General features: G+C 34.1%; 1 protein-coding gene across 22 annotated transcripts in view; it reads right to left on the reverse strand.

Annotated features, from left to right (window-relative positions):
* RAPGEF6 (Rap guanine nucleotide exchange factor 6) overlaps nucleotides 1–25416 on the reverse strand; it is a 242046-nt gene that overhangs the window by 99438 nt on the left and 117192 nt on the right. For all 22 annotated transcript variants that reach the window (XM_031953075.1, XM_031953069.1, XM_031953077.1 and 19 more), the window contains 6 exons: nucleotides 10950–11130; nucleotides 8931–9067; nucleotides 5776–5934; nucleotides 5139–5291; nucleotides 2134–2298; nucleotides 1338–1445 (listed from right to left, as the gene is read on the reverse strand). In XM_031953075.1, coding sequence (XP_031808935.1) covers nucleotides 1338–1445; nucleotides 2134–2298; nucleotides 5139–5291; nucleotides 5776–5934; nucleotides 8931–9067; nucleotides 10950–11130 — 903 coding nt within the window. The remainder of the gene's footprint in view (nucleotides 1–1337; nucleotides 1446–2133; nucleotides 2299–5138; nucleotides 5292–5775; nucleotides 5935–8930; nucleotides 9068–10949; nucleotides 11131–25416) is intronic.

Here is a 25416-nt window from a genome sequence, read left to right on the forward strand (position 1 = left end):
TAGGTATTAAACATTACTTATATTTTTAAACTTTTTTTCAAGATATCAATCAGTTGTGCTGATTTTTCCTCCTTTTTTCCTCTTCAAAAAAATATACTTTGTCATCTGGAATAGCTCTCTAGAAAGGGAAGAAGTAGAATACCTGGGATACTATGGTGATTTAAAAGACAGAAAATATCCATAAAAAGTTTTTTTTAAATGATTAATGAATGAATGGAATGTTGTATAATGAAATGCTTTACTTAAGTGTTTATGGTTCAGAATAAAAAGTAATTTTATTTTTCAAATTGTAAGTGGAATAATGTCAATTGATACATATAAAATATTGGAATAAAATCACCTGGTGGTCTTCCACAATCACAGAATCATTAGTTAAAATAACAACAACAACAACCAAAAAAAACCACTTTGGGATGATTTTTAAACAATCTAATATACACTCGCTGTTTCTATGGAAGAAAACATTCATCCCTTAATTCTCTATTATACTCCAATAGATATCTTCCACCTCAGAAAGGATTCACAAAAGCACATTCCTTCTTACCACCTCTGGGCCTTTGCTCTTATAAATTTTCTCTCTACAAACCTCTATGTAGAGACAAGTTCAAGCCCTGCACTGAATAAATTAATTCTCCCTTGATTGCTCCAACATCCTCTCATCAAGCTTTCCTCTAAATGACCTATTTTTAAGTTAAGTTTTATCATATAAAATAGATAACAACTTCTTTATGATTTAAATCTGTGTTTTCCAGTATGACAGAATGGAAAGAGTACTACCATTTTAGAGGACATGCATTACATTCTAGGCACTGTTATTTATAAGTAGCATGGGTGATTCTGGGATTCAGTTTCCATTTTTGTAAAATGAAGGGATTAGATGATGTTTCCCCTTCATTCTTTATAATACTCTGTGCCAGGATAAACAGAGAGTATATGCTTGCTTGCTGATTACAAAGGAGAAGGAAAGGAAGAAGGGGGGGGGGGGGGGGGGGGAGAGAGAGATGGTTTCCAAAGAATTAACTGATTCAGAAAATTCACCAATTTTTCATAAGCTACCACTTTCTCTGTTTAAGAATAATTGTCAAAAATGTGAACAACTTAGCACAATCTTTGTACTCCCTCACTTATTTTGATCCTAGAGGTATTCATGGGTAATCAAAGAGTGTTGAAATGTCACTGACTTGAAATAAACTACACAGATATAACAAAACTTGTTACAATAGTCCTGTCTGTGTGTGTGTGTGTGTGTGTGTGTGTGTTATCTGAAAAAGACTAACTGAACTGTCACTTTTTTCCAAAGAAAACAGATTAGAAAATAAAAATTTATCAAGTCTTACTGTATCTTCTAGATTTTTTTCGAATTCTTCTAGAAATCCAGTCATAGCAGGATCTCCTTCAAAATCATTGAAATGATTATTTACCCATAAAAGCACTACTCGTGTGACCTGAAGAAAAAAGGGATAAATCAGGGTATATAATTAGGATAAAGGGCTTATCTCAATGAATTTTTTTAAGTGATTATAGCAGATTCGAGCTGACCAAAATAAGCAAAAATTGAATTATTTTAAATCCCCATTGCAACAAGATACTCTGAGGTCATTTAAGTCTTTACTGAAATTATTTTCAAATGATTATAAAACTCTCATATTCAGAAATATTTTAAGTCTTCTTTGGGCAATTGTTTGAAGGGATTGTTTGGGGTTTTTTTCTGTGACGTTAGCTCTTGGAAATGGATTCAATTGTTGGTGTCAGTTTAAGTGTTCTTTTCTCAGAGTTCATTTTGCCATTGGGGAAAAACAAAACTGTATTATGACCTTCAGAAAACTCTTTCTATAAAGTTGAGGTTACTACAATCTTTAGCCATCATGCAACTTTATATTGCTATAATATTCTTATACTATAGTCTCCAAGTTTTAAAGATGGTCTCCACAATAGTAATATTATTTCAACTCAAAACTAAATGATGATTCACACTTTTTTCAGCAATTTCTACAAACTACCAATACCATAAAAATTAACTATAAAGATTATTTCATTCAGACCAACAACTAAGTGTACATTAATTTATATCACAAATATATTAAGAATCAGTCTTGAAAAATTGACACTAAATTTTCTTATTCTAAAACCAACCTTGTCTCTTAAACTGCCAAGTTTAAACCATTCTAATAGCTTATTTCCAACTTCTAAGGGACTTTCAAGAAATGTCCTATATGTCAGCAGAAAATCTTCTACATAAGTTGGGTCCACAACTGAATGTTCTTCTATTAAATGCATGATGAGTCGTTCAGGTGTTGCCTAAAAAAAATGATATAAGCAAGTTGGTTTCACATAGAAGTAATGTACGAGACATAGGAATTTGTTCTATGACATCAAATAAGATGTCTTTTGTAGCTTGAGGGTAACAATATTAAATATGAACTTAAAATGTGTAAGGAAACAAATCATTTCCAAATACTTAATGTAATTAAGTTACATGGTACTCAGAAAGAACTCCAATATAAACAAAGTAATTATGTACATATATCTACATTCCTCTCCTATCTAAGTATAGTGTCCTAAAACTATCAGAAGTTCTAAAATCAACAGGTCAAGATAATGTTTCATGCTCTAAAAATCTGGTTTTTCAGTTTTCCCTTTTCTTCCACACTTCCAAATTCACAGATTCTCTAAATGCCCTAAATATTTGCATAATAGAAATCTCATAGTGCTAAAAAGTAAGGGCTATGTTATTTTAGGAAGACTTGGAGGGGGAAAGAGAAGGAAACAGTATTTGTAAAACAGTCCTTTATTAGGAAGGTGTTTTTTTTTTTTTTAGGACAACCCATATTTAGGAAGTTTGCAATAGAGAAAAGAGAAAGAAAGGGCTAATTTAAGGCTAGAAAAGGGAGGAAGAGGACTAAATTGTATTCCAATTGAACATATTATCACTCCCTAAGTCACTCTAGAAAATGAAGTTAAAATGAATTAGGTTAACTTTAGGGATTGTCAATTTTAGGGGCCTGTTTCCCACCCCAAAATATCTCTCTATTTCCAAATAGTTTGAAATGCCTTTTTATGCTTTACTACTTCTAAACTTAACTCTTTGACCCCAAATCCTTACAATATTCAGTACCATTCCAGGCTATCACCCCAATCTGGCTACACTCCATCACCTTTTCTCAATTTTGAGCTTGTTTGCCAAATTAGTTCAACTCTACACTATCCTCTATTACGAAAAATTCCTTCTTCCCTTATCTTCTTCTTATACTTTGCCAAATCTTAAGCACCAATTAAGTTTCTACATAATAAAGAAATCACAAAACCATGCTGACTGGGTCCACTAATCTCATAGCAAAGTAATTCTACTATTTTCTACTTGATTCTCTAGCTACACAAGCACAGCAGCTATTCCAAAGTGTTCTTTCTCATCAGGCACTCACAAAAGCACTTTCCCCAATCACTTTACTGAAGATCTCATTTCATTATTCTTCAAAAAAAAAAAAAAAGAATTTTTTATCTAGATTTCTTTTTTTCCCCTTTATCCTTATCTAACATCCCTTTGGTAGTAATCACCACTATTTCCTTCACTCCACTCTCTCATGACGAAGTGGCCCTTCTGTATGAACAAGCCATTTACTTTTCATCCCATCTATGTACACCTCCACAAGACTGTTCACATTGTCTTCCTTTTCTGTGATCTTTAATCTCTCCCTATCTACTAGACCTTTCCTTACTGCCTACAAACAAGGCTAAATCCAGTTCTCCATTCTTAAAGAAAACTCACATAATTGATTCATGCTGTCAGCTATTATCCTATATTTTCCTTCTCCCCTTCTAAACCTAAACTCTATGAAAAAGTAATCAGCTTCAATTTCCTTATCTCTTACCTTCTTCTAAACTCTTTTTGATGCGGTTTGTAACTTCGGAAGTTGTAACTTGTAACTGCGGAAGTTACTAAATAATAAATCAAAAGGTCTCTTCTTAATGCTCATTGTTCTGGAGTATTGGTGATCATTTCAGAAGATAAGAACTTCTTGTTTAGTCATCAACTAACTCTATCTTCATCAATGTCAATCTCCCAAGGCTCTGTCCCTGTTCTATATTCTCTCTATATTATTTTCTATTTAGTTCCCATGATATAACAATTTTATGTATATATGTGTGTCATCTTTTTCCTGAGTACAGTGTCACCAACTATTTGGTAGATATCTCAAACAAGATGTCCTGTAGGCATCTAAATCTCAATATGTCTAAAACAAAACTCACTATCTTTCCCCACAAAATCCATCCTTTTGCCAATTATTGTCACAATGCCATCACCATCTTTCCAGTCATCAAAATTCAAAACCTTAATTTCTCCTATTTTTGGTACCATCCCTAAGATTACCATTTAACTATTCTGTATTTATCTACACCGACTCCACAACTTTGCTCATGGTGAACTTAAGTATCTTCTGCTAAGGCCAGATTAATAAAAACTGTGAAAAGAGATATTTCTCAAAAGCTGAAAGAAGTACAAAAGCAAATAGTATTCTTTCCCATCATTTCCCATGGTTATTCTGTTTTGCATTTTAATATGGCTTAATTTCTATAAAGTATTTACATTATTCTAATAATTCATCAAGTAAGGGATTAAAAATCATTGTTAATAATTAATTAGTAATGAATTAATGGTTTATCAACGTATTTTGTTACTAATTTGAGGAAGCAAAATATTGAAATTTTATTCTTTAACTTAAATGCTAAATTAGCAAAAACATGGCAATATTTTACTATTAAAATGAAAAATTTTAATCTACTTACCAGGAATCTTTTAATACAAAATAATTTTACAGAATCTTATTTTATTATCCAATCCTTCTTTGATACGTTAGCTTTATATAAAGAGCAGTTAAGAAATTTAACATAACACTGTTTTTCTTTACTGTGACTAGGAAGAGTAATTTTAACATACAACAGAAAGGAGTCCAGGAATGGAAATAAGAAAAATGGGGCTATCTAGGTAGCTTTAGAAATCATTTTTCTTATCTGACCATATCTATTAAAGGTACCAGCCCTATCAATTAGGTTTCTTCATCTTTCATATATGAGAATTAAAGCATTATTCATGACTCTCTTAGATCTTTTGATATAAAACAAAACACTAAAAAACTTACCTTGATGACAATATGCCCTTTTCGAGTTCCACTACGATCCAGCTCTCTATGTTCTTGCACCATAACAATTTCTCCTTCTTCTTCAACTTTATGGGTATTTTTTTCTACATGATTCAAGATTCTCCAATAGTCCTCCTGGGCTATACATACAAACTGTCCAAGAATACCATGGAGACATTTAATAAACTCTTTGTATATAAGCATATCACCATCTACCAAAGCAGAGCATAACAGTTAAAAAAAAAAAAAAAAACACCCAAAAAACTAAAGTTCAAATGCAATTAACGATCCCAATATAAAAAGTTCAATGAATTTAGAAAGTCATCCAAAAACCAGAAATAAACATCTAATGCCTGAAAAATACAGGTTGAGAGCAGTTCCAAATCAAGCCAGTAAGTAATAAATTCTTATTTTCTTACTTGGAAACAGGATAATCCAACTAAACACATCAATAGAAACATTCCAAATCAATCTTTATAAATTTTAGTTTTCCTTTTACAAGTCATAGCTTCTTCATAATTTCTCAAATAAAGTTTGTTTTTTGTTTGTTTTGCTTTTAGCAATTTGGGGAACAAGAAACTGTCCAATTACTTCTAATCACAATCATCCTGACCCATGCATATTTAGATATACTTACTTGACAGTCATCTACTTTAGTTCTGACAACTCCATTCATGTACTGCTTATCCAGAGTAGGAATAATTCCAAAGCTGTTCCCCATACACAGACTTTCACTTTTTCCATCTGGATAGCTGATTTCTACAGTTCCATTTAAAATGACATACCATGAGTCAAGCTATAGAAGAAAACAAAAAATTACTTTTAAATAACATATAATAATGATATTACTAAATACTTTACCAACATATTCTTCCTTATGCAGATATCCATTTCCTTCCACCAGTAAATGAAAGATACTACCTTCAAATAATTACCCAAGAATGATAGTTTTTTTTCAAAAAGACTCGTAGGAAAAAGTAGTCTTTATGTTGAATTTCAGGTGATAAATAATAATATAAAATACATGGTTTGGCTTTTTCCCAAAATTTCTGCAAGAAAAAACTTATATTTTAGTGATATTTGTAGAGTATTTATTTAAAAGATAAAATCACTCATGTAAGAGTAAAGGCATAGTCTGAAGATCTGAACTTAGTGACTTTATTCAAATACTTTTTGCTTATACATAGTAGGAATAATTCCAACACTTATAAACTATTTCCACTTGAACAACTGTTTTCAATTAAGAGTCTGCCCTTCAGAAAACTCAGCCTTTTCCTTTAAGACTATACTTTAAAATAGTCTAATGAAAGCTGCATTAAACATAGAGACCTAGATTTTATTTCTAGTTCTACATGCTTGTGTCAATCTGGTCAGATAAAACTTTTCCCACAGTGAGAAAGGAACAAATATGGAAAGAAATAGCCAAAGTGATGGATGAATATATCCGGTTACAAAGATATATGTTCAGCTGTATCTATTTATCATGAAGTCATTCAAAGCATAGGGAAAAGGAGTGGGGATGAGTTTTACAATTTATCAGCATTCCTGCAAAGGGCAAAAGCATCTTTTCTTAATTTTTAATTATCAAAGTGTAGACTGTGATATTTATGGGCTCCTAAGATCAACACACAATCTTGACTGGGTTGGCTATTTCCTAAACAGAAGATTCTGAATAAATATGTCACAAGTGGGCTGTATTTGACCACACTCCTATGTGTGCATGATTTAGGTAAAATTTGTATTCAAAATCTTTTTCCTCCATTTACTACCTCTGTGACCCTTAAACAAATCACTTTAAGTATCTGAATGTCAATGGCACCACCAAAAGAAAAAGATAACAATATCAACAGCATCAACCTCAAAGAGTTGTTGTGAGGATCAAAGGTTTTCACAAACCAGTTCAAATCTATCTTTCCAAGCTTATTAATAAACTCTTTGTTCTGAACAAACTTGTTTGCATGATGTTCCCCAGATATGATGTTCCATCTCCTTTCTTCTTGTTATTGTTATTATATTGTTATTACAGGCTAAATTCCAAACTTGGAGTATTTATTTTCTTCCCCTCTGAAGATATGACATTTATCTCCTTTGCATCCTTCAAAAGGCTTTTATTAATTCTCCTAGCTCTTTTTCCCTCCAAAAATCAATTTGTGAACACACTGAATAGCCACAAGAATATAAGTTCCTTAGGGCAAGAACTCTGTATTTTGCATTCATATTTCTAATGAGTCTGTCATATAGAAATGCTTGTTATTGTTTGGTTATTCTACAGGATAGGAATAGAGCCTAATCTATGATTTCATTTGTAGAATGAACTTCCAAGGATGGAAATTCCCTCTATCTACATATGCTGGCACCTTCTCTATAACCTTATGTTCTCTTAAAAGAACTTACTAAAAACATTTAAATAACTTGCCATTAGTCAGTATGTGTCAGATATGGGACTTCAAAGCTTCAAAGTCAGCTCTCTAGCCACTACACCAAACTACCTCTCAATATTAATGGCAACTTGGCAATAAATATGAGGTGACTACTAGTCAAAGGACCAGTTAAGTCAAATTTATTCAAGAAGATTAATTAAAAGAGATGATCACAATAAGAATACCATTTTACTCATAGAAATTGATTTTTTAAAAATAACATTTAGCCATATTAATTATATCTTGCTAGATTTGGCCTATAATTCCAGACTGTCAGGAACTTTCTGCATAATAATTTTGTAGTTCAACCTATTATCTATTCATCTCAACTTCATGTGATCCATCAATGCTTTCAGTCAAAAACTTAAAACAAATATTCATTAAATATCTATTATGATCTAGGCACCAGATTTCAAGTCAAAAAAGAAAACAGTCTCTATCTTCCAAGAGTTTATATTCTACTGAAAAAAAGACAATGTGCACATAACACAATAGACAGAGCACAGGTCCAGGAGTCAGGAGGACAAGAGTTCAAATTCAGCCTCAGAAACTTGACTAGCTGTATGTTACCCTGAGCAAGTTGCTTAACTCCAACTGCCTCACACACAAAAGACAACATGGACAAGGAAAAATAAATATAAAATATATAAAACATAATTTGAGTGGGCCATGATATACTATGCACAACAGCAGGGGAGAGATAAGAAAGAATTTTCACAAAAGTAGTAGAACTTGAATCAAGTCTTGAAGGAACTTAAGAAGGGAGGGTAGCCTGTGCAAAATATACAACATGTAGTATACAGTTTAGTTGGAATTCCCACCAAAAATAGTAAAAAGGATAAAGCTGAAAGAGTTCTTAGCTATGGTTTTCTTACTGTAGTCTTGCCCCTATCCAACCTATCCTCTCTGTCACAGTCCAAGTAATGTTAAAATACTAGATTGCAGTTAGAAGGGACCTTATGCATCATCCACTCCAATTTCTTCATAGATATGGAAACTGAGGTCCAAAGAAATTAATCTGTCTAAGGTCAACTTATAAGTGTGTCTTCTTTTTTCATAGAACCATGCTTTAATAATGATCTTATTCAGATTAAGACTGAAACAGTAACCTTGGAACCCAAAGATAGAACTATGAACAAAATTCAATAGAAAAGATGAAAAACCTCTTTGGTGTAGCAACTAAAATGCTCAAAACCCAATTGATATTTTCAAAATGTATAAAAATTTAAAACTATCAAACAAAAATAATTACAAATAATAATATATTTCAACTTCGTAAAAATTTTCAAAAACTTCTGGATAGGTTTCAGCTAAAGTTATCTTTTAAGTCATTTCATTAACATATAACAAACATTTATTTGTCACAACTTACTTCTTGACCATCTGCAAGAATGACAGCTCCAGCTTGGTCTACCACTTCAAAGATCATAACTGAGCAAAGTTCTCTTCTTACAGACATGGTCATATTTGCAAAGGCAGGCAGCTGATGCATAATTTCCAGTAATTGCTCTATATGGAAAATGACATATTAATATGACAACAATAAGGGTATACAACAAAAATAGTAACCCAAGTTAAATATTAGTTTAAAATTCTTGGTCAACTCTTGATTTTTTGTGCTAAAAGGGGAACCCAAGAGAATAAGTATTTTTAAATGATATGATCAAGAAATTCCTTTCTATTTCACACTAAAAAATTATTCAGTACTAACATATTAAGTATATAAGATGTTCTGTGAATTCATAACCCTTGAAAAGCAAATAACGAAACCATCTGAACTTTGGAGCTGTCCAAATCTGGGAGTCTGCTGAGTTCTTCCTTTATCTACTAGAGATTGCATTCTGCCTTTGAATCTGATAGAAAGCACTTTCCTCCCAAGGAAGAGTTGGCTTCTCTCCAAGATTACTGATTCATGCTTCTCTCTGCTTTTAAAAGTCATCTAAGCTAGCTCTTATTGCCTTATCAAGTTTGAACATCTGTTTTAAGCATTAATAAAAAAAACTGATGGACTTAGATGATACCAGAAGTACTAATACTAATTGTCGACTAAGAAGAAACTGTTGAGTAAAAAAAATCCAAAAATTGCTATGAATTTGGTAACGTTTTTAAATATCTAGTTTAGTAATCACAACAGCAAACATAGATGTGTGTATGTGTGTATACACGCATAAACATGTGTATCTGAAAATAATAATAAGTAATGGTGAGAGAAGACATAGATGTGTGTATGTGTGTATACTCACATATACATGTATATTTGAAAATAGTAGTAAGTAAATGTGGGAGACAGATTATTCAGTCTACAGAAAATTATTTATGATCCCGAGTCATTTAATGAAAAAATCCTTTCTAAGAATTTCACTGCCTATAAGGAAGGTCAACAGGTTGGGAACCACTAGACTAGAATAAAGGATTATATTTTTGTAAAAATGACCTAAGTTTCTTACTCAAAGAAACTACACATGTAACTTGTAAAACACTATCTGCTCCAGTCAACTCTATGCCAATTTACTTAAGAGATAACTGAGAAGTGACTATACTTCAAAATCTGTGCTATGGCTAAATAACACAAATTCATTTTTTAAACTTCTTCAGAGAAGCACGTGGTGAAGTGAGTTTTGGACTTGAAGTCAGAAATATTTAAATTTGGATAGGGAAAAAATCCCTAAGTTGAAATACTACCCTTAACACGCCCTAGCTATATGACCATGGACAATTCTTTTCACTTCAAGCTTTTTTCTTCATCTGTAAAATGAAAGTTATAATAATATCCACAATACAGGCATTGTACTAAACAAAAAGTTATGAGACTCAAATGGGGGGGGGGGGGGGGGGAATACAGAATGTGCTTTGCAAACTTTAAAAGTGCTATATAAATGTTATCTATGTCTTCAAGTTTTTCTTGGATAATAATATGATCTAAGTCTAGCTAAGTTTAAGGGTTTTGACTACAATTTAACAATGTATACTATAAAAAAGCCTTCTGTGAAGCATTAAGAATACACACATCACAATCACTATCAGTTGCAACCTATCTTCTAATACACAGGTCTGCAATATGTGTCTGCCTTTAATACTCAAACTGTGGCAATTTTTAAACTGATTCATATCAATATGATGATATTTAAGTAATATATCTGGATATTTAAATGAGATAATTTTCCTTAGTATAACAATGGCATATTGTGATACTTCTTAGAAAATAAGATTGTTCATCTTTGTGTAATCAATAAACAATATAATGTATAAGGGGGGAAAATTAGACACTATGCTACAGTACTACTTTAAACACTTAATGACTACATAAAAACATTAAAGAAAAGAGTTCTAAACAATCTTAAAACTTTAAGATGACTTCTTTCAAGTTAAATTTTAGGATTATTTATCATACCAATGTCATCATCAGTTTTATCTGCAGGTTCCTTTTCAAGACATTCTCGAACAAGGTCTCTTCCTAGTAATGGATCAGCTGTTCGATCGATATCTTCATCTTCCTCTTCTTCATCCTCAGAATCAACAGGTGCTTCAGGGAGACCTGTCAAATCCACATCTCCTATCTCACTTTCTGTAGCCTACAAAAAGAAACCATATCAAATTAACTATTTCATTTCACAACAATTTTATACAAAATAGAATAAGTTAACTTAAATTGCAATGATGAAAATAAAGTATTTTCTTTTTTTGGCATTTTATTTTTTGCAACTGCATGTAAAAACAATTTTTAACATTCAATTTTTATAAAATTTTGAGATCCAAATTTTCTGTCTCCTCGTCAACATTCCTCTCTTCAAAATAGTAAGCAATTTAATAAAGGTTATATATGTCCAATCATGTAAAACTTATTTCCATATCACTTATATTATAAAAGAAACAATTGCAAAACAATTACAGTTTGCAAAAGGAACACACACGCATGTATACATACATACACGTGCATGTATATATACACAGAGAGAAAATAGTATGCTTACATCTGCATTCAGATTCCTACCAGTTCTTTCTCTGGATGTGGATAGTAAAAAATAAGCTATTTTCTAATTAGATGCTCCTCTAAGCAAAAAATCTGAAATCTGGTGTTTGATTAAAGGGATCTCTAATACAAGTGGGGAAAAAAACTTTTTTATGAACAATTATAATTCTCCATAAAGCTTTTCCTTGACAAACTAAATAAACATCTTAGTTCATTAAAACTTCTTAAATAGCCAGTAGTAATATAAGGATAAACTAAATGAAATTCTAATATATTTTGTGTTCAAATTTAACATGAACTTTTGTCTATATATACGTAAACATAAACATAAATATACAACTCTAAGCAAAATTTTGTTCATCTTTTTTTAAATGATTTGTTGACTTTTCTATAAAATTTCAGATAAAAATAATAGTGTCATATATATCTACCACCATACCAGAGACCTTTCTCTCTGGTTTCCCATAATATTAACTTTTGTGCAATCTGAAGGAAGGACCATAGAGGGAAGAAAAAGAAAAACAAACAAAATTCATGGATTTCAGTAATCTCTGAAGACACACAATAGGAAACAAAAGAAACCTAAATTTAGATGAGGCCAATTAGTTGGTATGTACCTGTTTTTACAACTGGCAAATCATTTCTATTTGTACTCCCTGCAAGATTGCAGAAATTAAATCTGTCCACCTTGAATTCTTCCATTATAGTATCATATTGATGAGATCCTGGGTAACAAAGTGGGGTTGGCATAGAAAAGCCTGAAGTACTGATAAAATCATAATTCTCTCTGAGGCAAGTAGGGAAGGCACTGACGGGGATCAGCTTAGCCTTACAATCCCATCCCCTGTGGAGTAATCCCACCTTACTATACCCAATCAGAAAGCTACCCAGTTAAATTTCCCTTATATAATCTACCCATGGCCTGTGCTATCTTCGCTGAATCCCTATTGGGGTTAGCCCACTATGGCCTCCTAGTGTCTTCTCATCTTCCCTCTCCCCCATGCCTCATGGCAATCCTCATCATCATTTGGTCCTCGAAACCCACGGCCTTCTCATCAAAATTCAAGGGATTTCCTTGTTAGAAACTTGTAAGACATCTCTCACATTAGGACAAAGGAAATGCACACCCTAATATATTCTTTCCCTTTTTGTCCTCCTCTTCAATTAAGGCATAGTGTAACCGAGAATCTAGCAATATCTCAAGAGTGCACGCTTTACCATTTTGCTTACTGGGTGGCCAGGGATGGACCTTAAGTAGGAGACGCCCAGAAATAAGTCATGTCCTATTTCCAGAACACTGCCTGTAAATGCTTACTCCACTTCTCTCCAAGGAAGCTGGGTGAGTGGGTGAAGCAACTTGAGTGTAGGATTTTGATTTTCTAGGGGTATCTGAAAATAGGAATGGTAAAATCTGGCTATTTATGCACGCTTTCTGTGTTGTATCCCTAGGTAGGCCTCTGTGCTTTCTGAGTCTCTTTGACAGTCTGCTTTCTGTTTACCAGTATTTTCTTAAAAGTTGAGTTTTCAAGAGATAATAGCTTAGCCTCCAGACTGCCAACCTGAAAAGGGTGACACGCCATCCTACATTTGTTCCTCTCCCTTAAAAAGGCTTGTGAAATTGGTCCTAGCCCAGCCTTAGCCTTATAAAACACAGCTTATAAAACTTATAAAACAGAATACCATGTCAGCCTCTCTGATGAAAGGTAGACTCCCCACCCCTATGTCTTGGTGTCAGTATTCATTTCTCTCTAGATGAGGACTCCGTGTCCCTAATCCTCAGGGTCCTAAAATCCTCCCCACAGGACTCTGTGTATGTATTAGGGGGTAGAGTTTTTCCTCCAGTTCTCCCTAGATGGGAGATCTGAGCAGTTTTCCTCACCCCTCTCTTAATAGGAGACTGTCTCCACATGACTTGGGGAGGTCCAGGCGGCTCGTTATCACGTTTGTATCTTCTCTAATTAGATGAAATACATTTAAGATATTATGTTGACTTCTTAATTTTACATTGTACTATTTGTAAAATCAGTGTGAGCTATATTTTTAAATTCTGTCAGCTCTGCGGGACATGTGCTATAAGGTTCTCAAGTTTAAGATCCTCTTGTTATTGAAGTGAAAATTTAAGTACTATTTAAGTGAAATTTCCTCACTCTTAAATTGCTTCCATTATTTAAAGGGCCAGCCTCACATCTCAAGTCTGGTTGTTTTATCTTAAAGCAAAATCATTTGTGTAATGCTGAACAACTACTTGGATTAAGATGCTATATATCAAGAGCTCTACTGCTTGAAATGTAAGGAACTTCATACAGAAATTTGTTAAATATTTTCATTTTTGGTTAACTGCAAGTTCTCTGAAAAGTTATTTCAAAATGCCATGGTTTCCATCTGCCTGCAGGCAGATTATCCTACTATTTTGAGGATATCCAATTAATCCAGTCTAATACCTAAAGCAATATTTTAGGCTGATGGCTCTTTCCATAATTATTTTCTTCTTTTTTCTGTACTTTATGAAAAGTATGTGAAAAGAAAGCATGGCATGAGAATGCCTGCCTCTATAAGTCATGAGATAGTATAGGTTACATATGCACAATGATATGCTAATTTTTTTTTTTTAGATCTGAAACTTCTGATGTGAGATGACTTGGCTATTTGAGAAAAAATTTCTTAAGATTATAACTAATATTATTTCTTTTGAGTTTGAATTCAGGTGTGGATGAAAAGACTATTAAATTAGTAAACCTACTAGAGAAATGCCACAAAACTCAGAAAGTATAGGTAGAGGTTTATTTGCCTCTGGTTAAGGAGGAGGTTTTGTTTGTTTGTTTGTTTGTTTTTGGTAGGGGGGGCTTCAAAACATTTATGCAACAAAATATTTACTAAATTCCATATAGTGGTTGTAATGTCCGGGCTAGCTTTCTGGAGGGCCTTCGGATCATCATTGGTCTCAGCAGAATAATCACCACAAGAATAGTCAGGAATAAAGTCCAAAGTCTTTATTATCTCCTTCACCTGGGGCCAGGATAGCTTTCTGGGGGACCTTCAGGTGGGCCTTGGTCATAGTGGAGAAGTGAAGGAGACAGGATAGCCATCACCAGGGTCTTTGTCTTCAAATGAGTTCCTGCCGCCTAGTCCTCTGTCTTCTCTGTCTTTCCTGGAGTTTGTCTTCCCTCCCAGATCTCTTGGCTCTTATATATATCATCATAGGTGTCAACTTGTAGAACTATACTAAGTACTAAGTACATGTAAACTAGAGAATCATTATCTCAATTTCACTGAGTTAACACCTTGTTGTAAGATTACTTGTTTAAAATACACTTGGCCCCCTACAAGTGGCATTTTTACATATTTTTTTTTCATCTTTTTGACAGTAAAGAAGGATTTAAGAAGGAGTTTTAAAGGATGATTTTTGAGTTTCCTTAAGGTTAGATCCTTACATCTTGATTTCCCGATTGTAATCCTTTCTACAAAAATGCTCCCCACCTATTCTGAAGTCTGCTAATGGGGTGGGATCAGTATGACATGTATTGTCACCATTTGTGACTGATACCTGAAGTCAAACAGGGCTAAGGATGCTTCATCCTAATGAGATTCAGCATCAAATGATGGAGTTAATGTACCTATCCCTAGTTCAAAATACAAGGTGCAAAGCACATGTGACAAATTCACAAGGGCTTTCTCCTTGCCAAAAAGTATGAGAAGAGGTTATGGATAAAATGAAGAGGTAAAACAGACACCAAGAGTAGTAAATACGAAATAGACTTGAGAGAACATATAGTTAGCAAAGAAAGTGGTTTTAATAATTAACAAGGGAAAAGAAACAAGTTCCCTAATGGAGCTCACAATTAACTAGTAGAAAGGGAATACACCATGAGGTCAGAGTAAGCCACTGACTGGCAGGCTAAACTTATAAGGGATTTAGCTTCTTAAAAGACTTAGTTAGATATAACAAGGATAAAGCCATCTCAGAGCATGAGAGAAAAATGGGGTAAGGAGAAAAACACTGAGTCAGGGGGAGGGAATGAGAAGAAAGCATCACGGGGCAGATCGCCAGGGATGCCAATAGGAATTCAGCAAAGATGGTCTCTGACATCATAACTTGGCTTTTTGATGGGATACAATAAGGTAAGGTTACTCAAGACCTCCACAGGGAATGGGACTTTAAGGCTGTGCTGAACCTTATCAATACTCTCCCCTGGTTGCCTCAGAGAATATTATATAACCCTATCAGTATTTCAGGCTTTCTCTACCAACACCACCTAATTATACCCACGATCTCATCATTATGATATATGTGAGAACTTGCTGAGAAAAAAATATTCAACAGATCTATCTGCAGGAAATGAGAATTGGCTTACATAAACATCTACGATATCAAAAGTATATTTGTAGCCAATATTACTATAAACTGGAATTTGCTATGAAGTTGAAGAATGACTTCTTTTTTTAAATGTTGACTTCCTATAAACTGATTTTATTAACCAAAGATGGGGTTCTGAAGGATTTGTTAAAACTTACCTTTGTAAATTCTAATTTGTAGAATGAATTGGTTTTAAAATGAAACAGGGATGAAGAGAGACAAATACCATACATTGACCTAAGATAACTGAATTAATTTTTTCAAATGGAATATCAAAGATATCGAATGGAATAAATGAGAGCCAGGATATACTGATTTCTGCAACTTTATTTAAATGTATGTGTGTATATGTACAAATAATGTTATATATAAAATATATTTGCTTATTTTGATTAGAATTAAATGACAATATATAAATCATTGGCGATTTTTTTTAATGTGAAAGTTATTACTGGAAAAAGATAATTTTATATTTTATAATAATAAAAGATGTTATTTTTACAGTGAAATAGAGTAACAGGAAAAATTAAAGGTTGAATTCAGGAAAAGTAGTATCAGTAAATAACAAGCATTTAAGTGCATGGTATATGCCAGTTGCTGTACTAAATTCAGGGATACAAAGAAAAGTAGAAATCAGTTACTGCCCTCAAAGACCATACATTCTAATAAGTAATTATTCTGGGAAATCATAGCTTTCAGAACTTTATGGTTGGATCGGGTAAAGGCCAATACTAGCATACTAGGAGTTTGTCTCCAGAATGTTGGTCTGTTTGGAGAGATGGGCAAAGATGAAATCCAGAGACTGGTTTCCTACAAAAGATACTGGGAGATACACCAATATTCAAGGTGTAAAATGAAGGGACTGATTGCTAAAGAGTTCAAAGCATACGAAATGTGAAGAGTGATGAGGCAAAGTATAGGATTTAACAAACACAGTAATTGCTCTGTCCAAGTTCAAGCTGTTTTCAAAAATTTAGATCTATTTTATCCTGAAGATGACCCAGTTTGTACCTTATTTCCTATTCTCTCTTCCTCCCCACAAAATACCCCATCAACATACAATGAGTCCATGGACTGCAAAGACCAACTTTCCACGGATAAAAACACTAAGAGGTCTCAAAGGCCATGGTTTAATACAAAAGTACTGAGAAAAAAATGTCCAAATTTGGGTTGTGAACATTGAATATTTTGTTTTTTTTCATTTTCTCTCCTGGAACCCAGTCATGTCAAGCAACCAGGTAATAAACGTGGTAACTGTACTTCAATATAAAGTGGCAAGAGGTTTCTCAATACAGAAGTCCCATAACAATATCAAGAACCAGAAGACAACCTGGGACAGGGCATAAATGGGCCTTCCCTGGGCCCCCTAACTTCTATTCTCCTTGAATCCAACAGTAGAAAATGCATAGTATTTTAAGGGACAAAAAGACAACCCAGAATGAGATTTCATATACAAAAGACTGCTTAATCAAACTCCACTTTTGGACAACATTACTAGAAATCCCACAGATCAGAAATTAGGATTCATGTCACTACTGAACAACAAAAAAACACCCATTGTAAGACTTCACAGAATTATTTCACACATCAGAGTTCAAAATTCCTTCATAAACTTTGGGGCCAAAATGGTTCTTTCTATTAGTCCTGCATTTTGCAGCAGTCTATTTAGTGTATTTGCTCTCCAATCCTTAAAATAAAATAATGATAACAGCTGGGAAACAACATGACATGGTGGATAGAGTATAACCTTCACAACCAGATCCAAGTTTCTCTTCTGACATACCAGCCCCAGTGATCTAAGGAGGTCACTTAGTCTCAGGGCTCTAGAGAGACAGCTCTGTGGAGTTTCATCTTAGATTTTATTTATGAAATCGTGCTTCCATCCCTAGCCTAAACAAAAAGCTAATATTTAACCCACAACTACATCTACTAAACTTATTGATTGTCCTAAACCACAGGTCTGATTATGTCACTTTTCCTCTGCTTGCCCATCCTCACCCCCATAAAATAAATTCTCGTGGTTCTTTATCATTTTAAGAATCAAATATAAAATCCTTCATAACCTGCATCCTTCTCATTTTTCCAATTTTCTTCTCTCCACACATTCTTATGACCCAGTTACTGGCATTCTTCCCATTCCTCACACAAAATGTTCATCTTTTGCCTCCATTTATTTTTACTATCTATAGTCTATCTATAGACTATAAAAACTCTGTTCTCCATCTTTATGTCCTGATCTCTCTGGTTTGTTCAAATTCCAAATAAAACCTTACTTTCTACCAAAAAGTCTTTTCTAATCCTCTTAGAAGATAATGCCTTCCTTCTGTAAATTATTTCCAATTTATCTTGTATATAGTTTGCCTGGCACATTGTAATTGTCTAATCAATTATTGGTGACTTCAGTAAATGCTCATCTACAATTAAGAGTTAGAACAGAACATGGAGTTGGAAAAGAAGTACAAAATTGTATATCACTGACTTATTTTATCTAGTTTACATGCAGAATATATTTTTAAAAACGCTAAGTCAGATTAAACAAAAACAGGAATTAATGTTGCTGGGAAAAAACAGAACAATTTCAGATATATAAATGATACCATGGCAGAAAAGGTAACAGTGTAAAAGCTGGCTTGAAGCTTAACATAAACTAAGATCATGGCAATTGGTCCCACTTGCTTCCTGGCAAATAGAGAAAAAAGGGGCAGGTTGTACCAAATTTTATATTCTTGGGTTTAAAAATCACAGCAGATGAAAAAACTAAAAGACATTGCTCTTACAAAGAAAGCTGTGAACCACGTAAATAGCATGCTAAAAAGCAGACATGTTGCTGACAAAAATCCATATATTAAAAGCTTTGGTATTTCTAGTAGCAATGCGTGGCAATGAAGCTGGACTACAAAGAAAGTTGAGTGCTACAGAATTAACACTTTAGAACTATGATGTTAAAGACAACTTTTGAGAGACCTTTTGACAGCAAAAAGAGCAAATAAGGCAAAGCTTCAAGAATTTGACCACATAATAAGAAGGACTAATTAGAAAAGATCCTACTGTTGGGAAGGAATGATGGGAAAAAGAGAAGACAATGGCAAGGGAGGGGGTGGAAACTAACATGGAAGCAACAAAAATGACCTTGGAAAGACTTTGGGAGATCTTTCTTTAGTGGAAGGGATCTAGTAATGCTATGATCCAGGGAAAGCACAAAGAATTGGACACAACTGAATGACTGAACAACAAGTCAACTCCAAAATTCAGGGTTCTTTCTAATTGCATCCTTTATCTTCTCCTTTTCCTTTCTCACTCTCTTTTCTTGTGTATGTGTGTATGTGTGTGTGTGCGTGTGCGTGTATATTTCTATCCTAGATCCTTTTATTCTGCCTACAAATATGTTCTAGAATTCACAAATTTAAAAAAATCTTTTTGCTATTTTAACTTTTCTACCATCCAGCCATTATTTCATTTCCCTCTGTGTTTTTACATCACTATCATTTCTAGATATGACACTTCCCTTTGCCATCTCCCTGGAATTAATTAAAACTCTCCCTTGTAACAAAGAAGAGCAATTAAGCAAAATCATCAAAACAGTAATTATGAATACTCGGTAATTTTGTTTTGTTTTAAAGAACTAGACAGCTAGGTGGCACAGTAGATAGAGCATCAGCCTTGAAGTCAGGAGGACTTGAGTTCAAACCTGGCCTTAGACATATAACACTTCCTAGTTGTATGATCCTGAGCAAGTCACTTAACCCCAATTGCCTCAAAAAAAAAAAAAATAGTAAATGGAAAAGATAAGTATAACTGGGGAAAAAAATACTAAAAGGTAAGGGAGGGAAGTAAAAGCAAGACTTATCAATTCTACCTCCATGATAGCTACTTTTTCTCTATTCTCACTGTTTAAATTAATAAAGGCTTCATTATTCCAAGTCAACTCACTTAGAACTAATTTCACCATCCCTATAACTTTCTGGGTCAGAGTGCCCTCATGTCCAGACTATCACTATTTCACTTTAGTTAACAATAAAAACAAAAGGATCAATTAAAGATCATCAATGATCTTCTAAATTGGTCAGATCCAATGGCCTTTAAAATTTGTTGTGTATCCTCTAATGCCAGCTCACCACCATCTACAGGATCTCTTAGTCCTTCTTTTCACTTTAGAGCCATCACATATTCTTGGGTTGTTATCCTTAAGCCTCTCTGGTGTATATGGTATGTTCAGAGAAGACTAGTAGCTCTAGGGTAAGGGTTGCTTTCCACCTTTGGTGTTCTCCTGATTCATCTAACTCTCACCTGTGGCTCCAAAGAGCTGTAACATACACAGTGGTCTCACCCTAGTAAACCATTTCAGCAGATGAGCTAAACCAGGTTGAGGGTAACCAGAGGGTCTCAAACCCTATAGTAAGTTAGGGGGGTGTCTATCCCAAGCATGTGAAGATTTCCCTTGGTGGAATGGGCAGATGAGAGCAATCTGTTCCAATGGCCATGAAGGCAAGTAAAGCAGGTATTGTGGTATTCTTAGAGCTTGACTGAAGACACTAAGGTCATTCACTGCATCTCGAGTCAAAACCAGTCATCTTGACTCTGCCCTGGCACTGGACAGTGAAAACTATGGAAGGATGAGGCTGATGACTTTGTGAAACACTGCCTCACTTAACTCCAATTTATGCACAAATCAAAAGACATCACCATACCATTTTACCATTTCTACCCATCTCAAACTCCTGTGGTGATGGACTAGTGATGAAACAGCAGGTGTGGATACATTGGGAGCTGTCACAGGCAGCCCAGGCCCACAGAGATGTCTTCTCACCAGAAGCAGCTGCAAGATTTGGCAGTCCCCTGGTTGTCTGAGCAGCCTTTTAAGGATCACATAGCTCACCTCTAGGTATGAGGAAAGAAGTATAAAAGATGCCCTAAAAATTGTCTATTTATTATTTGATTACCATGGCAGGCAGGGATTCCACCCTGCAGTTGAAGCATGAAAAAATGTACAAAAACTTCTGCAAAGTTGATTCCACTCACCATCAATACATGGAATGTGTGCACATATAGATTGTGCATTGTGTATTGACACAATCCAGTAGACCTGAAAGATGAACAGTTTTTGTTGCGAGAGAATTTAACCGGTATGGCATCCAAATAGGAGCCCTAAGTGAAACAAGGCTGGTAAACTTCAGCTTACTGAAGTAGGAGCTGGATATACATTTTTCTGGAGTGGCAGCAATAAAAGGACAAGTTTATATACATTCCAAAAGGAGGGAATGACAGGCTAATGACAATGAAATTGTTACTTGCAGGAAAACACCATGTCATCATCATCAGTGAGATGAGCAAAGTTAAAGAAGCCACCTCAAATAGGGATTATTTATGTTCAACTTGTGGCAGAAGCATTCTGAGACCATATTGTCTGATCAGCCATAGACACACACGTTGTAGCTCAACTCTTAACAGTGATGTCATTTTTGTCCCTTCAAGAATGAAGAACCACCAAGCCACCAATGTTCTCTGCCTCTTTTAACTGTTCTTTTTTTTTCTTCCCCTTTCTTGGATCCTTAACCTCTACTCAACTCCTTAATGTGCATCATCCTCAAGGGTCTGTTCTTGGCCTTCTTTTTATCATTCTTAACTATCAAAGATGTATCACTGCTTCAACCTACATTATTCTCTATGCAAATTATTTCCAAGGATACACCGGGGGTCAAGCTTGCATGGAATATAAACAACAATTTGGGGGTGGAGTACTGGTTGTCCTTGGCATGTTCAGTGTTTCTTGTGTCTTCTGGGTCCAGAGTTTTTGGGAAATATGGCAACTCAAAAGGACAATGTCAGGACCCCCTAACAATGTGAATATTAAGTTCTTTGAGGGAAGATGTTTTTCTTTTTTAAATCTCTTTAATTCTTAACATTATGGCATATATTAAAGAGTTTGAATATTTTTGACTTAACTATTAAATTCATTATTACCCATTGGAGCTACTGAAAAAGTGTCCTAAAGGCAATGATTTTCAGCAGTGACATGAGGCCCTAAATCAGATGAAGTCCTCATGAAGGATAAAAGGCCAAATAGTTAATGACCTCAAAGAAAGTCCAGGGTAGAGGTCATTCAATCAAGTTCTGAGAAACACACTGTACAGGAAGAATCCATGATTGGGAACACAGTAGAGCACAAAAACATGGCCTTCTGTTTTTTATATTCTAAAGAGGAAGTCCAGGAAGCTTATTGGACTTTTCCATTTTGGAAGAAAACACTTTCCCCCTGTATATCCTGATAGTGCCCATTTACTAAATCTACAAGTTCACTTCTCTAATGGGGTTCAAAACAGGAATAGTCTGAAAGCCACTAAGGTAATATAGAAGGTGTTCTAGAAGACCTTTGGGACAATGCTACCAAGAGTTGGTCCAAAGGTTAGGACCCCTATCTGTCAAGTAGATTAGATTAGTTTTTCCTTAAAAGGTACTCCCAACATGAAGATTTAATTGACTTTAGGGATTAAAGTTCAGGAAGTTAACAGAATTTTCCAAGTACAAAATCCAACCAGTGAGAAAGTAGGAGTTGGTCTCCACAAGGACTGACCTGAACAACAAAGTAGAGGGAAGGCTGAAACAAATGAATCAGTGTTGTATCTTTGCTGAATATTCTTTCCATGTTAAACATTTTGTTTTCATGATCTGAACTTGAAGCTCAGATATAATGGGGGGGAGGGAGGGGGGAGAGAGTGGAGGGGCATTCTAAGCACTTAATGGACCAGAGCTAGTTTCATTGCTTCATGGTGAACTTAGTCATCACAAATGAGTTGAGATCCATATAGTGGCTATATAATATCCTCACAAATGGTTCTCCATGCTAGATTTAAATACTACCAGTGATAGAGCAAGTTACCTTCTAAAATAGCCTATTTCATTCTTGAACAGATCCTAAAAACTGCTTTATATTGAACCAAAATTGGTGTCTCCCTAATTTTAACCACTTAGACTAGCTCTGCCCACTAGTACCCTAGGAAAATAAATTTTGTCCCTGATCAATATTGTTAAGGACCACGCCTAAGTATGAAGGGGCAGGTTGATTCTCCAGAAAGCCCCCACAGTTGTGAATCATAACACACCTGAAGGAAATGCATATCAGCCTTTAATGACACAGATGTTGTTTGTGAATTGGAATGAAATAAATTGGAGGTAAAAGGGAAGAGGAGAGAGGTCAGGGAATGCAATTGCCTGTCTCCTTGTATCATTATCATCCTCTCACATGAAGGGATCTATTCTGCTGGTCAGAATTAGATCCTCAGCAGCCACTAGCAGGTGGCTCCTGTAACAAATATGAGATCACTTTTAATTGTCATCATGTTCCCTTTTTTATCCCCTCCATTTTTTTCTCTTTTCTATAGATTAATTTCCACAAGTCTTTTAACTAATATTTTTATACAGTAAGATTTCAAGACTCTTCACCACATTTAAATAAGCTCCAGCCAGCAAATGTCTCTTCTAAAATAAAGCACTGAAAGATAAATACAAAATTTCACATATAGTGTAACAATCACATCAGGAACATATCAGGATTATTATCTCTTGATATAAGGACAACATAAGGAAGCCACAATTCATTGTTATCTGAAGTATATAAATGAACTTTTAGTTTTTCTATAACACTAGTAATACTGGCAATTTTACTGTATTCTTCACATGCTATTAAAATTAAAAATAAAACTAATTTTCAATAAATATTGTTTAACTCTTAAGAGATATGAAAGTACTCTGAGATCTTCTTAAGGAAAGTTCTATGCAAAAATCAATTTAACATTTCTTTTAATAAAAAATAATCAATATACAATGTAATAAAATATCAGTATTATTTTCTCCATAGCAAAAAACAAGCAAAAAAAATCTTATTTCCCAAAAAAGTTATACAGTTGTACAAGTCTCCTAAGCTGGTGGCGAACCAAAATAATTTAACTACAATCAGAATATTCTCACTTTGTCCTCATGTGTTTATTAATAAAATAGTAACCAATACCTTCACTGAATTTCTATTCTGTTTAAAGTTTAATTCTAGAGGAAGAAAAGAAAATAGAAAAGAATGGACCCAAATAGGAAGACAGAAAGGGAATAACTGTTATATTTCTAAGGTAAAGAAAAGGACCACAAGATTAATCACTATATATCACCATCTGGTGCAACTGGCAGAAACAGCACATTGTGTTGAATGGTCTGGGGTACTGACCAAAGATGTCATTTCTTACTTTTAAACTCATTATTCTGAGGTGGCAAAATTAAGATGCTAAAAAAACAGTAGTTTCTAGGTGCTTTTTGTGTCTACCTTGCATGTCCTCACTCTCCATTGCTCATCTAACTTTCACTCATTATTCGAAGATTAATTCAAATATCAAAAGGAAGAGTATTTACTTTAGCCTTTAATGAAAGTTTTCTTCTCCCCAAACTGGTATTATTCTTATGATTTCAATCACACAATTGTAGAACATGTTAGCTACATAAACATCATCATATATTTTCAATCCTGGCTCCCTAAGTTTGAAGATCATCATCCTATGACACTACCCTAGCAAGGAAGTTTATTTAAGATACAATTCAATTTTTTCAATTTTTGTTTTAAATCCTGTCAAAACAAATTCCAAGTGTATTCATTAAATTATAAAAATATGCAAATAAGCTATTTTAGGACAATTAGCAATATAAGTATAATATTTTAAAGAGAAAGAAATTTCTTACCATTCTTTCATACTAATAATATTTTTAAAAAGGAAAGTGACGCTAAGTCATACACATGGAAAAGAAGATCAACACTTAAAAGATAATTAATAAAATAATTCCATATAATTTGGGTATATTTTTAAATGCTCTACAGAAAGCCACAGGAATGAGTCATTAAACCCTCAGTAAACAGAATAAGGTAAAAAGACACATTAACTATAATTTCTCCTCTACCAAAGAGGGTTTTTTAGAGCATCATCAGAATGAGTTACATAGGCCATGGCAATTTTCTGATGATCCATCACCTAAAAATACAGCAGATGGTCTTTTCCTATTTTAGCATTCTGAAGTAGAATGGGGCTGAAAATAAAGGGAACAGCATTTCATAGTAAAATCTATACAAATCAACAACCTATTTTAAGTTTGGAAAGACAAGTTAGCACAAGAACATGTCATTTTCTCTTTGCTATTTTTTTCTGAGGTCTATAGGAAATCTTCAATATTATTGTATCAATCATTTTTAAAGCACATAATATAAGAGGGACAGCTAGATGGTGCAATGGATAGAGCACCAGTCTTGGAGTCAGGAAGGCCTGAGTTCAAAGACACTAGCTATGTGATGTTGGCCAAGTCATATGATCCCAATTGCCTCAAAAATATATACAAAATAAAGCACAATATACCATTATTAGCATTATTTAAAGCTATTGTCTTCTATTTATTTCACAAAGAAAGATAGTTTGGCTTTTCTCTGACCTGTTTCACTATCCACCATAACACTCATTAGATGACAGAAAGAAGAATGAATTTTTAAAAGCTGATTATCTTTATAAG

Source organism: Sarcophilus harrisii, chromosome 2 (assembly GCF_902635505.1).
Source record: "Sarcophilus harrisii chromosome 2, mSarHar1.11, whole genome shotgun sequence".
In the NCBI taxonomy this organism is placed as follows: Eukaryota; Metazoa; Chordata; class Mammalia; order Dasyuromorphia; family Dasyuridae; genus Sarcophilus; species Sarcophilus harrisii.